Here is a 17017-nt window from a genome sequence, read left to right on the forward strand (position 1 = left end):
CCCCCCCCCCGCCGGTGATTTTTTTACGGATCCCCGCTGCCACAGACCCTACAAGCAGCGGGGATCCATGGAGTCTCTCATCCCTCCCTTGGATGGCTCCAGAGACGGATGAGAGACTCCAGATGCCGGCGCCCGGCAGCGGCGCCCGGTATTTTTGAAAATAGCGATCATCAGCGGCTTGTGAGCCGCTGATGACAGCTATTAATTTAAAGGGGACAGTCTGCTGAACAGTTCTACTATAAGCTGATGGTCGCTGAAGCGACCATCAGCTTATAGTAGAACTGTAAATGCCAGGTCCGTACAGCATACTGAGCTGGCCAGCTGGAAGCACTGTTGTAGCTCCGTATGCCGTACGGCCTTGGCAGCGAAAGGGTTAATAAACGGTGATAAAACTAGCCTTATCATGAGTTAACTTTACTCAGCATATCTCTTTGTTTTTCTCTGCTGCACAGAGGCTGTTTAATAACCTGCAAAAAGAAAACTTATCTCACGAAACAGCTGTGAAAGGCTGAGATAAGTCGTCACGGTGATCAGTAGAGAAAGCAATGTGGGGAATGTATTCTGAGCTGCACAATGACATCCTTTGTGATAATCTGCAATCCTCCTGACAGGATCGTAGTTTAATCTGCCAAACCACCCATTAACAATATTACAAAGCATCGCTATAGCAAAGTGCAACAGTTATTTCACCATTAAAGTTAAGAAAATTGCTAAAAAACAGGATTTACATGTTCTGATTTGTTCAGCATGTACCAGTACAAAACCATGAATTAAACTACCAGAGGCAGCCACAATGCGAGGCAGTGATGGGGTTAAACATTCTAAAGGGGCACTCTGATGGACCCTAGCAATGTAAGTGGGCACTCTGACACATGCTGGAATGTCTCCCTTTATTAAACAGGTACATTCCCATTACTTTCTGTGTACTTATCACCAGGATGAGAAGAGGTGAGATATTTCTGTTCCTACCCGACTTATCACGGGTTATTAAACAGCATTTTCTAGACTTTTCACTTTGCTAAGGTGAGAAAAGCCTTCTCACTGCTTATCACACTCTTTCACAGTTTATTAAACGTACACCATTGTACTGAACAGAACCCATATCTCCGAACCTGGCACAAACCAAAACACAAACAGAACAACCACAAGAAGACCTCAAACCGCACCAATAAACCTAAACAAGAACAACACATTTAACCCAAGACCAGGACAAAGCAGATGGCAGGAATGGGGGAAAGCACCCGCCTCAAGATGGACATCAATACCTCAACAGAGCAGAGACATGGAGGAGATACAGACCCTCCTCAGCACACTATACAACAAATTAATGTGAATTGAACTTATAATGTAATCGATACAGTGACAACCATCCACAACCTGCGTGTCCCATGTAATTTTGCTCAATACAAGGTATAACAACACAAAATGACATCACTAACAATCAGTAGCTGGAACATTCAGGGTCTGAATGCTTCAACCTTTGGACCCAAAGTAAACGATCCAGACTTCAAACATAGACTGCAAAGGATGACTCACAAGCACCTATTGGCTACAGAGAATTTTCTGTGCCCGCCCAGAAGGATAAAAACATCAGAGTTGCCATTCAGGAGGAATATTAATCTGGTATAAGGAGGAGCAACACGAGAACATCAAATAAAAAAAAGGAGAGATCCACATCTGGATAAAAATAAGTAACTCCATCCTCACCTCTCAGTCAGACATCTTCCTGTGCGCAGCTTACATTGCCCCACCAGAGTCCCCATACTTCAGACCAGACACCTATGAGTCTCAACAAAGCCAGGCCACCCACTTCCAGTCCATAGGACACGTGCTGATCTGTGGAGACCTCAACGCTAGGACAGGAAGAGAAGGACTATGTGACCTCAGATGGGAACACATACATATTGGGGGCTGCAAACTACTGTCAGGATTCAATACAGACACAAAGAAACAACTATGACAGTACAACCAACAAGAGTGGAAGAAAATTGCTGAACTTGTGTCGAAGTCTCGGGCTCTACATCTTTAATGACAGCGCACCAAGGAAGACTCTCTGGGAAGATATACATTAGGCAACAGCCATCACAGGCATGAACCCCGCCTCACATCGATGCCTTCACAGTCAGCCCACAAACACACCTATCAGACCACAGCCAGCTACTGCTTTATATTAAATCCTCAAACAAACCATCTTTAAAACCCCATCAGACCGGCCTGTATAACCTACCCTCATCATTTAAATGGACCAGAGAGGTAATCAACAGACCCAACATCAAAGAGCAGCTAGCAGACTTCCAAAACAACACCTATGTAATAAGTCCCCAGGGGGTGAACTGAGCAGCAAAGGACCTCCAAAATATACTACACACCATCGCAGAGACATCCAACATAAAAAAAAGTCAACTTCAAGAAATCATCCAATAAACAACCCAATAAATGGTTTCACAGAGAATGCACGAAACTAAGAAACAACCTACCAACAGTCTCAAATAAAAAAACACAGAGATCCCGACAACACCGACCTGAGGATCGCTCATGGCATCCTACAGAAAAATTACAAACAAATCCTCAAAAAGAAAAAACAAAACTTCATCTCCAAAAACCTTCAACAATTGGAAGAGGCTCTTCAGGAAAACTCTTTCTTGGAAATCTGGAATCAAATCTGCTCAGGATCTAAGAAAAACAACCTCCGCATCCAAAATGGCAACATCTGGCTCAACTACTTCAAGAGCCTGTACAAAAGATATTCCCGAAGAGGAGCTAACTGTGGAACAAGACCACATCATAAGAATAAATTAACTGAAGGAAAAAAAAAAATCAAGGATTTCCAAAACCCGTTGGAAACACCCATTACACTCCAAGTAGTAGCAGAGAAAATTAAAGATCTGAGCAGTAAAAAAGCCAGCGGGATCGATGGAATCCTTCCAGAGATGATTAAACACAGTTCCCCAGATGTACATGCCGCAATAAGTAAAGTCTTCAACCTGGTCCTGAGCGCTGGGTACTACCTTCACGTATGGAACCAAGGCCTCATGACACCCATGCATAAAAGTGGAAACCAGTTTGATCCGACCAACTACAGAGGGATGTGTCAGCAGCATGCTGGGAAAACTGTTCAATAGTATTCTGAACAAAAGAATCTTCACCTTCCTGACACAGCATAATGTCCTCAGCAGAAGCTAAGCAGGATTCATGCCAAACCATCGCACTACAGATCACATCTACACCCTGCAGTCTTATCAAGAACCATAAGAACCATATCTACAATACAAAACATGGGAAAATATTTGCCTGCTTTGTGGACTTTAAGAAGGCCTTTGACTCAGTGTGGCACCCAGGCCTGTTCCTCAAACTACTGGAGAGTGGAATAGGAGGGAAAACCTATGACGTCATCAAGAGCTCATATAATGAGAACTTCTGCAGCATAAAGGTGAATGGGAAGAGAACAGAGTACTTCCGGCAGGCTCGTGGAGTTAGACAGGGCTGCAGCTTAAGTCCAACCCTCTTTAACATCTACATCAATGGACTGGCTGAAGCTCTAGAATCCTCCTCCGCACCAGGACTAGTAATACATGACACCAAAGTGAAGTTCCTGTTGTATGTAGATGACCTCCTATTACTGTCACCAACAGAGAGAGAGGTCTACAAGACAGCCTGGAAGTGCTGGAGAAATACAGTGCGGCATGGGCACTACCCATCAACCAAAAGAAAACATAAAAAGTCATGGTTCTCCAAAGGAAGAACACAAAAATCAAGAGTTCTTCTTTCACACTTAATGACTTGCACTCTTGATGAAACCAACAGCTACACATACCTCGGCCTAGAAACAAACCAATCGGAAAGCTTCAAACCAGCCATAGAGGCCCTAGGAGACAAGGCATGTAGAACCTTCTATGCCATCAGGAGACAACTCTAGGACCAGGATCACTCCAAACCATGCGGGCTGCAACAATAGCACCTTATCCATCCAAAGCTCCCATGAATGCAGCCTGACAAAATATCAAAGAAAAGGACATAATGAATGATTCCAAAGAAAACTATATCAGAGAATGGAGACATGATATAGCAAACTCCCAGAAACTCACTATTTACCATTCATTACAGAGGGAATACAAACTGCCCCCATACCTGGAGGTACTACAAGATCCCAAGGACAGACAAATCCTGACCCGATACAGACTGAGCGCCCACAGTCTGGAAATTGAATCAGGGCAGCATAGACAGACCTACAAGCCCAGGGAGAGTAGACTGTGCCCCAAGTACTCAGCACTAAGGGACACTCACTTCCAGAGACTCTCCGCTCTCATCCCGGACTTCACCTCTATAGAAGAAACTCTACATTGTACTGGGAGAAGAGGAGCCAACTGAGAAAATATCTGCACAATACTTCACAGAACTTCACTGACTGAGAGGAACATGAGAGATCCTGGACCTATATCCCCAACATGGACTCACCCCCATCCCCCTTCATATTATCCCTTACCCCTGATCATGCCCCTGGACTTGCCTATTCCCCCCATATCATCCTTTACCCCTAACAATGTTCCACTACCCACCCCCACCCCCCCTATGCTTTGCCAATGTTAAAATGTATATGGTCCTGCCAATAAAGCCTATTTGTATAGAGAGAGGGGGGGAAGAGAAAGAGAGAGGGAAAGAGAGAGAAAGAGAGAGAAAGATATGGGATATGTGTCAGCAGCACGCTAGGAAAACTGTTCAATAGCATTCTGAACAAAAGAATCCTCAGCTTCCTGACACAGCATAATGTCCTCAGCAGAAGCCAAGCTGGGTTCATGCCAAACCATCGCACTACAGATCACATATACACCCTGCACAGTCTCATCAAGAACCATGTCCACCATACAAAACATGGGAAAATATTTGCCTGCTTTGTGGACTTTAAGAAGGCCTTTGACTCAGTGTGGCACCCAGGCCTGTTCCTCAAACTACTGGAGAGTGGAATAGGAGGGAAAACCTATGACGTCATCAAGAGCTCATATAATGAGAACTTCTGCAGCATAAAGGTGAATGGGAAGAGAACAGAGTACTTCCGGCAGGCTCGTGGAGTTATACAAGGCTGCAGCTTAAGTCCAACCCTCTTTAACATCTACATCAATGGACTGGCTGAAGCTCTAGAATCCTCCTCCGCACCAGGACTAGCTCTACATGACACCTAGGTGAAGTTCCTGTTGTATGCAGATGACCTCCTATTACTGTCACCAACAGAGAGAGGTCTACAAGACAGCCTGGAAGTGCTGGCAAAATACAGTGCGGCATGGGCACTACCCATCAACCAAAAGAAAACAAAGGTCATGATTTTCCAAAGGAAGAACACAAAAACCAAGAGTTCTTCTTTCACACTTAATGACTGCACTCATGATGAAGCCAACAGCTACACATACCTCAGCCTAGAAACAAATCAATCGGGAAGCTTCAAACCAGCCATAGAGGCCTTAAGAGACAAGGCATGTAGAACCTTCTATGCCATCAGGAGAAAACTCTACAAAAACTGGGATCACCTAAACATCAGCAGCCCCAACTCATACCACTATAAAGCCCTACTGGCCAACAAGGACCACCCCAAACCATGTGGGCTGCAACAACTCGTATCCACCTTGTTCATCCAAAGCTCCCATGAATGCAACCTGACCAAATATCAAATAAAAAGGACATAATTAATGATTCCAGGGAAAACTATATCAGAGAATGGAGACATGATATAGCAAATTTCCAGAAACTCATAATTTACCAATCATTACAGAGGGAATACAAACTGGCCCCATACCTGGAGGTACTACGAGATCCCAAGGACAGACAAATCCTGAGCTGGTACAGACTGATTACCTATATCACCGGGCTTACTTCTATGCTTTGATGTACCCCAATAAGTTCCCTTCAATTAAGTATTTGCTCGAGCAACATTTGTGGTGTCCCCTGAAAGAACTAACCAAGATATAGGTTCAGTTCCTAATGACTTTACTTCTAATCGGTGAAATTAAATCTAAAAGACGTCCTTAGTAAGAAGAAAAACATTAGAGAAAGTTCAATCAAGTATCCGCTACATAGTTTCCAGCACAAATCACTTTAGTCCCAGCGCTGCTTTCTCTAGAATTGAGAACCACCTGACAATACAATAATACAGATCAGCAAGCTCCTCAAAGGTTTTGAATGTTGTTTTGCACGAATGGATTATTGCAATAAGGTGTGGGGTTAGTAGATAGCAACTGTGCAGTCAGTTAATGTGTTAGATTTAAGTCTACTGTGTATATTTAATAAATTTACTATTTTTTCATATTACTATTGAACTCTCCGACTCCCCCTTATTTAACTGCACTCTGTTCAAGAGCCTCCCTTGGCTGAACAAATTCTCTGTGTACTGTAATAGCAGCAGGGGGGTGATCGTTTTTGAGAGTTACTAAGCTGAGTTAAATAACTCAATATTATCTTGGGGTGAGGATCTCTAGGTACATCTCTCTTCTTTCTCTACAGACTGAGCGCCCACAGCCTGGAAATAGAATCAGGGCGGCATAGACAGACCTACAAGCCCAGGGAGAGTAGACTGTGCCAGTGTTGTGACCAGGGGGCCCTGGAAGATAAAGTACACTTCCTCCTACAGTGCCCCAAGTACTCAGCACTAACGGACACTCACTTCCAGAGACTGTCCGCTCTCATCCCGGACTTCACCTCTATAGAAGAAACTCTACATTGTACTGGGAGAAGAGGAGCCAACTGAGAAAATATCTACACAATACGTCACAGAGTGTCACAGACTGAGAGGAACATGAGAGATCCTGGACTTATAAATCCCCAACATGGACTCACCTCCATCCCCCTTCATATTATCCCTTACCCCTGATAATGTCAATGGACTTACCTATTCCCCCCATACCATTCTTTACCCCTAATAATGTCCCACTACCACTCCCCCCCCCATCCCATATAACCTCCCCATATGCTTTTGCAATGCTAAAATGTAAAAGAGAGAGATAATTAAAATCAGCACCACTGTGTGTAATGCAGGTGTGATCTACATGCAAAGTAACTAGAGAGTGATTTCTAAATAAGGGAATGTCCTGAAAGTCTTGAACAATCTCATTCTATTGTCATCAGGAGAAAAATAATAAGACAGAAGACCGTGTGTGATTGCTATTGTTTGACCAAGCACCGGGACTTTTTTCCTGCTGCAAAGCTACTTTCCCCACTCCTTTGCTTGACATTAAATAGTATCTACATTTAAACACAAAAATCCTTTCATGTGATGGTTGTATTCATTTTTTTCAGGCCTTTACTTTCCCCTGGTATTCCTGCAAATAACACTTCCTGTCCATTCATGCCTTTGTTAATCTCTATTACAAGGTGGATGGATTGGATTAGTGGTTTACAGAAGAAAGATACAGATGTTTTTGCTTTCTTTCCAGGTCAACAGAAATTACAATGACACTGCATTTCTGGCAAGATCATCAGGTATTTTCTGTACTTGCTAAAAAATAATGCTTTAATGGTCATGTAAGCTGAGTATTCCATTTAGAGTCAGTGTGTGGGATCAGACATACAAGACAGAACAAATAATGCATGCATGTTTAACCTAGCCTTACTTCCTATTTGTGTCCTTCTTAGTCTACATTACCCTAGAGATGGCATTATTTTTCTAAGCCTGTAATTATCTTTTATAGCTGTTACAGCCTGTTCTGTAACACAACCAAATTGTGTAAAGCTGGCCACACAGTTATATGTTTATAACAGCCTGTGGGCAAAACAAAAAATAAATAAAAAAATGTTCCTCCATTCAAGCTAAACACCGTGGATGGACGAATCTCCCGCCATGTCATTTGTATTCCGATAGCAAGTGTGCCCCTGTCAGAATACCCAAACAGTGACAGCAGCTGGGTACTGTCACTGTTTGATCAAATATTTTCCATCCAGCTCCTTCGATTTTCTGATGGAAGGGCAACGACAGGGGCACCCACTGTGTGAATTTCGTCCAGTTCTTTAAGAAAACAGCCAAAATTTGCAGTGTATTGGCAGCTTACAAATGATCACAAAGCTCCCCCAATGGGTGGCTGAGCATAATATATATGAAACACATACTATGAAAAAATTAAAAGGTCATTTGTGACACACTCACAATTAATTTAAAGTGAACTTGTCCCAATTCACAAAGATGGAATCATAGTGGTACCTTCATAAATTACTCCACCAACTGTTTCAAGCTCACTTCTCCATTGCCCAAAATGTACAGCCTAAGAGGACTTAACAGTGCTGTTACTAAACGCTCAGTCAAAAGTCCCCAGTCAAGTCCTAATCTCTATCCACCCTTCCTGGCTGGTAATATAAGCAGACAGCAGTGACATGCAACTGTCACAGGTAAGGCTGAGGTATCTAATTTGAAGACCTTTACAGATAGCCTGTCTTTACCTTCTTTAGTCTGTGTGAGAGGCTAACCTTACTGGAGCAGGGTTTTTCTTCAGTGTTTATTCATAGGTGAGCTGTTTATAATCTGAAGAGTTCTCAACTGGCAGAGGTTTAATCATTTAAAAAGGAAAGGATAGCTTTAAGTATTACAATAAGCCATACATTACATTATTAAAAATAAGCCAGTGAAAACAAATATGGGCTACTTTTAATATAATAATTTACATTAGCTTGAGCTGTGAATCTGTTCATTTTTAGAACTGAAATTGAAAAGTTCTGCCTTTGGACTTTCCTAACTTCTGGGCTAAGGTCTTCCAAACTAGTAACATCCCCACTATCCAACGAAAGTGCATAATTGTCCATTAGCTTTTAGTTTTGAAAATGTAAAGTGATGACAGGTTCATGTAAGGCAAACACTAGCTGGATCAGCAAGGGGAAATCCACCTAGTCATCATGTGGTTTAAGACAAAACACAGCATCAATGAGCAGGATTGGCAAAGTGAGATACCTGTGTGCTGGTCTTGGCAGTGGAGTGACTTCTGGTGTTGGCTGTGGAGTGACTTCTGGTGTTGGCTGTGGAGTGACTGCGGCACGGGCCCTTTCCTGGGCAGCTGCAGATTTTGATACAGGGGCTTGGACCTGCATACAAGTATACAAGTTAAAAAAAGAATTATATGAAAGGAATTTATGCTATGTATTGCACAAAATGGGTGGTTTTGGAGATCTATCCCTATATGCATCTCATGACCTAATAGTTTTTTTATTTTCACCACAGAGCAAAAGCAGTATAAAAAAGTAGGCATACATAATTCAGCCATCCAAAAACCATTCATATCTTATTCTTGTAAAGCACCAACACATATCCCATACGTATTTATTATATGTATATTTCATTTTGTGTAATCATATACATCTATGTCTATTTCATTTTGTGTAATCATGGTTAAATAAACACATAATAGTTTTCTTCAGAGCTGATTTATAATACATTGCATACATTTATGGAACTATAACCACTTAAATAATTTGAAGACGTTTCTGCTCTGATGATAATTTTAATTTTCAAGTTATGTGTTAAGGAATTATGACAAAAGGGTGTTGCATACCGTTTGCTGGCTGCTGGATGTCTGTGTGGCACTTGAATTTACAGACTGGTCACTTAGACCTGCAGTGGACTGGGCATCACTTTTTGTAGAAGTGCTGGGTTTGACATCTTCAGCAGCATCAGTGTTTGATTGAGTTTCAAAGATGACCACTGTAGGCATTGATGGTGACCCAGAATCTTTTGGAGGCTCAGATACAGTGGAAGGAGGACAATGAACTTCGAGAGCATCTGAAGTGGATGGAGAGAGTTGCTGATGTACATCTGCAGTATCAGAAACTGCAGAATGGGCTGTCTGATTAACAGGAACAGAGTTTGAATGCTTGAAAGTATTTAGTGAATCTGATACTGCAGATCCGATTTGTTCAGTGAACGGTCTAGAGGGTTCAGCATCCGTCTCCTCTTCAGATGATGTACTACCCTTAGGACTGATTGCCAAGAGATCGTCAATGTCACCATCAAAAGACAGCTCAGGGTCATCGTTCCATTCCACTAGAACATCCACAGTATACAGAGAGCAGTCACTAGCAAGCTCATGAATAAGTGCTTCAGTTTTATCAAGTATAGGCACTCCTGAAGTAGACATTCCATTTGTTTCTTGCACAGAATCAGAAGACTTTACATTGCCAACAATGTTGCTTTTCTGTTTTGGCACCTGAACCTCTACAGAATGTATGATTGAATGACTGGGTGATGGAGCCATTGTGGCATAGTTATTCAGGTCTTCCACACACAGTGTTTCTTCGGTCAAAGTAACAGAACCATCCAATTGACTATAAGGTGAAGTACACAATTTTTCCTTTTCATCTTCTGATTCTGGAGTAACAATACCTGTAGAACTGCAATCATCCAATCCAAAAGGCTCAGCTGCAAAGGGAGAGTCATCTTCAAGTAAGGAATCAATCTCATCCACTGTCAGATAAAGCGGAGTGTCATCTTCATTATCAGAAGGTTCCAGCAATGAATCATCCCACTCTTGATTTTGTTCCAGTGCGTGAGATGGGCTATTTACATGGCTCCAATTGACACCTTTAGATTTGGAGGTAGAAGGGGTAGATTTAGAATGTGGTGTGCTACAACTAAAATCACCGCAGAATCTCTTAGAGCAAGGAGTTTCTGCCGTATTTTGTTCTTGCTGGCGCTTCTGATTTGTTGCTCGATCATTGACAATACTGATCTTTATATCTTCCATTGTTTCAGCAATAGGGTTGTCCATAGCTGCTGGGTATAGCATAACTTGCCGCTCAGAGTAAGCTGTAGATGAATCACTGCTTTCATTGGTAACTTTTATGGGCATCTCTGCACCTGAAATTCTACAAAAGTAATTGAATTATTAGCACTGCTCCACAATGCTCACAGCTAAATAATGATTTATTTTCCTCTAAATAACCATTGGAACAAAAATACCTATATAGGACAGTGTTAACTGAACTCTGGGAAATAATATAATAAACAGCTTTATCTTTTCGAAGTGCCACAAGTAATCATGCTATAATTTAGCATAAACGTTGCAGGCTCCAGTACATGTGGCACCTATACAAAATGGCACTCTTAATTATTTTTTTTTTCCTGTTTATACTGCCACTTGAATCTCCATGATTATCTTACATATCCTCTTGGGTCTCTGATGTAGAAATGAAATGCAGTATTAGGACACAGCAGGCAGCAGTGTAGAAACCTAGCATCTAATCCAGACTGCTGACTTCCAAACTTACCTTCAAAGCTCGGACATTCCTGGCCTCTCACTTTAGTGCCTGGCAGTTGCCACTCTCACTTTAGTGCCTGGCAGTTGCCACTCTCACTTTAGTGCCTGGCAGTTGCCACTCTCACTTTAGTGCCTGGCAGTTGCCACTCTCACTTTAGTGCCTGGCAGTTGCCACTCTCACTTTAGTGCCTGGCAGTTGCCACTCTCGCTTTAGTGCCTGGCAGTTGCCACTCTCTCCTTAGTGCCTGGCAGTTGCCACTCTCACTTCAGTGCCTGGCAGTTGCCACTCTCACTTCAGTGCCTGGCAGTTGCCACTCTCACTTCAGTGCCTGGCAGTTGAGAAAGTATTTTAACACAGACAATATTCTTACTCTAACAAATACTTATGCTGCAAAACAAAAAACTGTCCTATTGTGTAGGCTCCATTCAGGTTTCCTTTTAGTTCTTAAAAGTGCAAATCCACGTTTGCTAAATAAATAATATACTTAACCACTTGCCGTCCGCCCGTTGTAAAAAAAACGGACGGACGGCACTGCTGCATTGGACATGAGCCATTTCGGGATTTTATATTATTAAATTGAGCCTTAAATGGCCTAAAACATTTCTCAGGTCACAATACTGCTTAAGTGTAGGCACAGGCTATACATTTATCATTTTTAACAATCTATGTTTGTATCCATATTAAGCCCCTCAGACCATACAAGGAGCTCTTAGGTTTGCCCATGTTGAGGGCAAAATGGATCTAAAGCCAAAACTTTTCTTTACATTTTGTTCCAGTATAGGGGGTTTAAAATCTCTCATATTTTTATTATGGTTCAGGGGTGTGGAATAGAGCTGCAGCTAACGATTATTTTCAAAATCGGTTAGCCGATTATTAAGTTTGATTCAAAATAAAATAAATTTTAAAAAATGGCTCCAGTGATGGACTACTAGTTTGTATTGAGTGTAGTCCATCACAGGAGCAAGCTTGGAACAGTGGACGTAAAAAAGAAAACAAAAGTGTGGTGTGCAATATAGTGAAATGAAAAGTGTAAAGTTATACAGCAATGAATGCAGAATGGCACCTGCTATAGGAGGACTACAAAACCCAGCAATACATTATACAGCACAATGCAGAATACCACCAGCTATAGAGGCATACAACAAATCAAGGCCCAATCGACTTGTTCCTCATGACAATCTACTTGTAGTGATACAAATGCAAATGGGACGGCAATGGCAGAAAAAAAAAAAAACCATGAACCTGCAAGAGATGAGGATTTTGTAACTTTTTCTGAGAGGTCACTCCACGGCCACAATGGCCTAGGAAGAGGCTGATCAAGTATGATCTTGTTCACATGAAGAGTCTACTAGACCCCTGCAGTCTCCCTAAGGCCTGGTTCACACCTGGGCGTTTTACAGCGCGTTCCTACGCTCTGTAAAACGCTCAACATGTGAAAACCAATAATTGCCTATGGGCATGGTTCCCACCTGTGCGTTTTACAGCGCGTACGAACGCGCTGTAAAACGCCCAAAGAAGTACAGGAGCTTCTTTGAGGCATATTTGCCGCGGGTATCCATTAGGATACAGCCGGATAACCCTAGTTTTTCGCACGTTTATTTTACCGCAAATCGCGGTAAAAACGCACATATTCCGTACGCCCAGGTGTGAACCTAGCCTAAAGATGACCCCGATCAGCAATATAGACATAGGGGGCTATCAGCTAACAAAAGCAGGTTGAAGCAGCTTAGAACATAAGGAACTGCCAGTCAGAATCACCTGTCATGGAACTCTGAATGATATGAAGAAGTATTGCAAATGGATATCAAATGGATATCAAATTCAATCTGTATGCACTATAGAGAAAGCTTCATCTGTCCATTAAAACTAGTCTTTGAGCCCAGAGGTGTTCTGTTCCCACAGACAATCCCTTCTCTGTCTCTTGGGCATCTCTACTGGTTGGATAGGGGCACCAACAATAAACAAACAAGGGTATCTCTGAGTGACCACACACTTATTTCCTCCAGCTTGATACACCCAGGACTTCCCTTCCCTCATTCTTCTATGATCCTGCTTTGAACCCCCGGCTGCCTCAAGAGTCTCAGCCACCACTCACACTGGGATGAATTTTTGCAGAATAGGGCAAGTCGACCCAGACTTACAGTCATAACCATATAAGCCTCCTTGCGGAACCACAAACAATTTACACATTTCAGCCGTGTACTTAGATGTTTGCTTGGTGTTCCGATTCAATTTACACAGTTAGAATGTATAAAGTGTATGGACTGCAACGCCTCCTGCACTACAAGCAACTGGCTTTCCTCAATGCAGGGCCGGTAAAAGAAAGAAATAGGGCCCATGTTGTCTCCTATAACCATAAAATACCACAATCCTAATTACATGAAAAAAGAAATGAACACAACTTCCACAGAACAAGTGTAAATAGCCATTAAGGAACAATATTTCAAAAGAAGTGTATGTAGCTCTACAGAACCCATTACAACTTCCCAAATAATATAAGATTCCATTATCAATAAACAGTAATAACTGAACGTACCTGCATTAGTCAGTAAAATAGGGAAAACAACCCTTCAAAACCTGGGGCTGTCCCTTACAAATCAGGAAGCACTTACAACATTTCCCACATATTTAAAGTGCTGAATTTCTAGATCTATACTGGAAACAAATTTTGCATCTATTTATAGTCAATACAATTTTCTGGGGATTTCAGGTGAACAAAATGTTAAAGAGACAATAAACTCAAAAGTTACAGCTTAAAAATGCTTTCATGTACCCTATTAACATAAATGTATCTTATTTGTGTATCACTCAGCTGTAGATCCTCAAATCATCTCTGAATTGGTGCCGACACTGTCCTACCTTCTGGAGGGGGGCTACTTTTATTCCCCATGGTTCCTGCGTGTGTTGTAAAGTAGCCACCGCTCTAACTAAAATCTCAATGCAAATTAGTAAACTAAACGTGAGATTGTAGTCCATCACAGGAGCGAGCTTGGAGCGGTGATTACAAGTGACGAGGGAGCATGGAGCCGTGTAATGACTCGCTGCCCGGGCTTCCTGATACCGGAAGTATTGGGCAAGCCATCAGAGCATTTGGGCGAGTACTCGGCATCGGCACCGATACTAGTATCGCTGCATCCCTAATTTAAAGTTCAGTAGACAGAACAGGAAGTGAGGAAAATCCCCTCTTAGACAGTTGTAGAGATGTGTGATGCCTTGGTGTAACTGCACAAAACTGTCACTAACACACCCCCTCCCAGCCCACTTATTTGTGGGAGAGGCATTCCCCACCCCTAGTGACATAGAGCTATAGAGTGGTGAAAGCAACTGATTGTGCCAGAAGGGGGGTGTATCAGTCACAGTTTTGCACAGGCTTTCACTACTCAAGTGAACTTCCCACCAAGCCCCCACACATCAAGGGTACCCATTGGAAGATCTCCATTTGTGTCCCCTCTGGAAGATTTCCACTCACCTCCTGTTGCAGAATCCATCCACTTCTGTCCCGTCAACAAATAAAATCCTGACACTGAGGGTCTATTCACACTATAGTGCATGTGATAACACAGTGTGGCTCATTGTGATGTGCTACCTTCGCCGCATGCCCTGGTGTGCGGTTCTATACGCCCTCAGTTGCATCGTGATTTTTCTATTTAGCTGTTTTTATGTTTCTATAGCAAGTTTCTTATTCTCTGTGTGTTGGTGTGTGTTTGCGTGTATTGCTCTTAAAAAATTGAGTATGCTCTACTTTTTTTTAGCACGGATAAACGCAGTGCAATGCGCTGGTGTGAACTGGCCTCTGATTTTCATGTATTTTATATTGTTGTGCATTGGGAATGCACTAAAAAACACATCCTAATGCATCTGATTTGAATGGACCCTAACAGAAGTTCTAACTTTCTTACATTAACCAAACCAAACGAAACCAAAAAGACTATTAGCACTACAAACAACTGATTACGGTAAAACCTATCCAATTGCCTCTTGTTTTAAATGAACCCATAGAAATATTTCTAGGGCTGCAACAACTAATTGATTAAATGGATAATAATCGATTATGAGAATAATTGGCAACTATTCTCATTATCAAATATTTCAGATCACTATTTCCATCTTAAACAACCCTTTGAAATGTGCGTGGGCATCATTTTTTTTTAAACTATTACTTTTCGACTCATTCACACTATAGCGGTGACTAAAGTTTTCCAACAACTGAAGAAAGCCAGTCACCGCTAGGGGACACAGAAAACTATTATTTTCTATGCAGCCCGTTCACACTACATCGCAGGCCGCAGAATAACTTTTGGGGGTTGAAGAAGAACTCTGGGCAGAAAAAAAATTAACCCATGCAGTGGGGTTACCCCCACATTGCAAGGGTTAACGGCTCATTTTTCTCTAGGGGACCAAACAAAGAAGATATATTCACTCGTATATTGATCCTGCAGCAGAGACTGCTCCCCCTTTCTTCCTATCCGCTCCAGCTGTGGTATGTCCCTCAGTGTCCTAACATGTCATTAGACCACTGGGGTCCAGGGGAGACCAAGGTTCTGGTGAATAAATCTTTGTACATTTAGACTCTAGACAAAAACGAGTGCTGGTGGAGGGGAATGCCCCACTGCAAGGGTTGAAATGACTAAACCCCCCCCCGCTGCTTTAAGGACTTACCTTAATTGATGCCTCTTGATGCGATCATCTTCTTTCAACTTGTTTACCAGCAGCCCCTCCAGCACTGGTGACTGTCTCTGATCCAGCGCAGGCTGCTGCCTCTTCCTGTCCCAAGTAGTCTGTCCGGCGTGCACGCTCACGGCTGCGTGCATTCTCTTCCACAGCATCTCTCCTCCACGCCCCGCTGATAATCTCCAGATCCTGCAGCCGGGAGCGAGCGGCTGAGACACAGGTACGTTTTTACCTATTGGTAACTTTAAAAAAAATGTTTTTGCATATATCTACTGCTTGCAAGGAGGAGGAAAGGAGGGACAACTGAGGGGGAAAGGAGGGACAATGAAAGGAGAGACGACAGAGGGGGAAAGGAGGGACGACAGAGGGGGAAAGGAGGGACGACAGAGGGGGAAAGGAGAGAGGGACTTGGGTCCAAATGAGGGACAGTTGGGAGGTATACTTAAAAGACGCACATAGAAATAAGGCTCCGTTCACACCTAGGCATCAGTATTATTGCGCATATTAGCCCACATTTTGTTTAGTCTCGTCTAGCGTGTTTTGCACATTTTTGTGCACATTAAACATGCGTACATGAAGACGGACATATTATTGTGCAGATTGAAATGCATTGCAGTGACTGAATGTGTGCAATAACACACACAGACCTGTGCAAAAACAAGCACAGACATGTGCAAAACGCTTATGTTGCGTGTTTCCTGGCATTCCCATTGAAGTCTGACAAAAAAAAGGTCTTTTTCTAGCGATTTACAGCTTGCAACACAACTCTCAGGTGTGGACAGGGCCCATTGAAATGAATGGGATTTTTTGTGTTGAGTTTTGTAGTGCTTATCGTTGAGCGTCAAGACGACCAGGTTTGAACAGGGACTTACAGGAACATTACTGTGCAGGTGTGTAGCTCTGAGACATGAGGAGCACTTCAGAAGGTGGGCTTGTGTCTTGGGAAGCAGAGACGGCCGACAGAAGCACAAAGAGGGCGCAATTTTAGCAAGCCAACAAGTGTAGCAGCAGCAGACGCAACATCTCTTAGTAAACAAACCTGAGGGGGAAGAAGCAGGACACTTGGAGGCAGGGTATAGATAACGGGGGGATAGGGGGGTGCAACCCCCCCCCCCCCAGGGGGGCT

General features: G+C 42.7%; 1 protein-coding gene across 1 annotated transcript in view; it reads right to left on the reverse strand.

Moving 5' to 3' along the window:
- Positions 1 to 10821, reverse strand: part of LOC108795309 (S100P-binding protein-like) — a 21430-nt gene extending 10609 nt beyond the window's left edge. The window contains exons 1-2 of the mRNA XM_018566535.1: positions 9519 to 10821; positions 8921 to 9051 (exon numbers count right to left, since the gene is read on the reverse strand). Of these exons, the coding sequence (XP_018422037.1) occupies positions 8921 to 9051; positions 9519 to 10811 (1424 nt within the window). The 5' untranslated portion in view covers positions 10812 to 10821. The remainder of the gene's footprint in view (positions 1 to 8920; positions 9052 to 9518) is intronic.
- Positions 10822 to 17017: the final 6196 nt, after the last annotated feature.

Source organism: Nanorana parkeri, unplaced genomic scaffold (genome assembly GCF_000935625.1).
Source record: "Nanorana parkeri isolate BGI_ZX_2015 unplaced genomic scaffold, ASM93562v1 scaffold959, whole genome shotgun sequence".
Lineage (NCBI taxonomy): Eukaryota > Metazoa > Chordata > Amphibia > Anura > Dicroglossidae > Nanorana > Nanorana parkeri.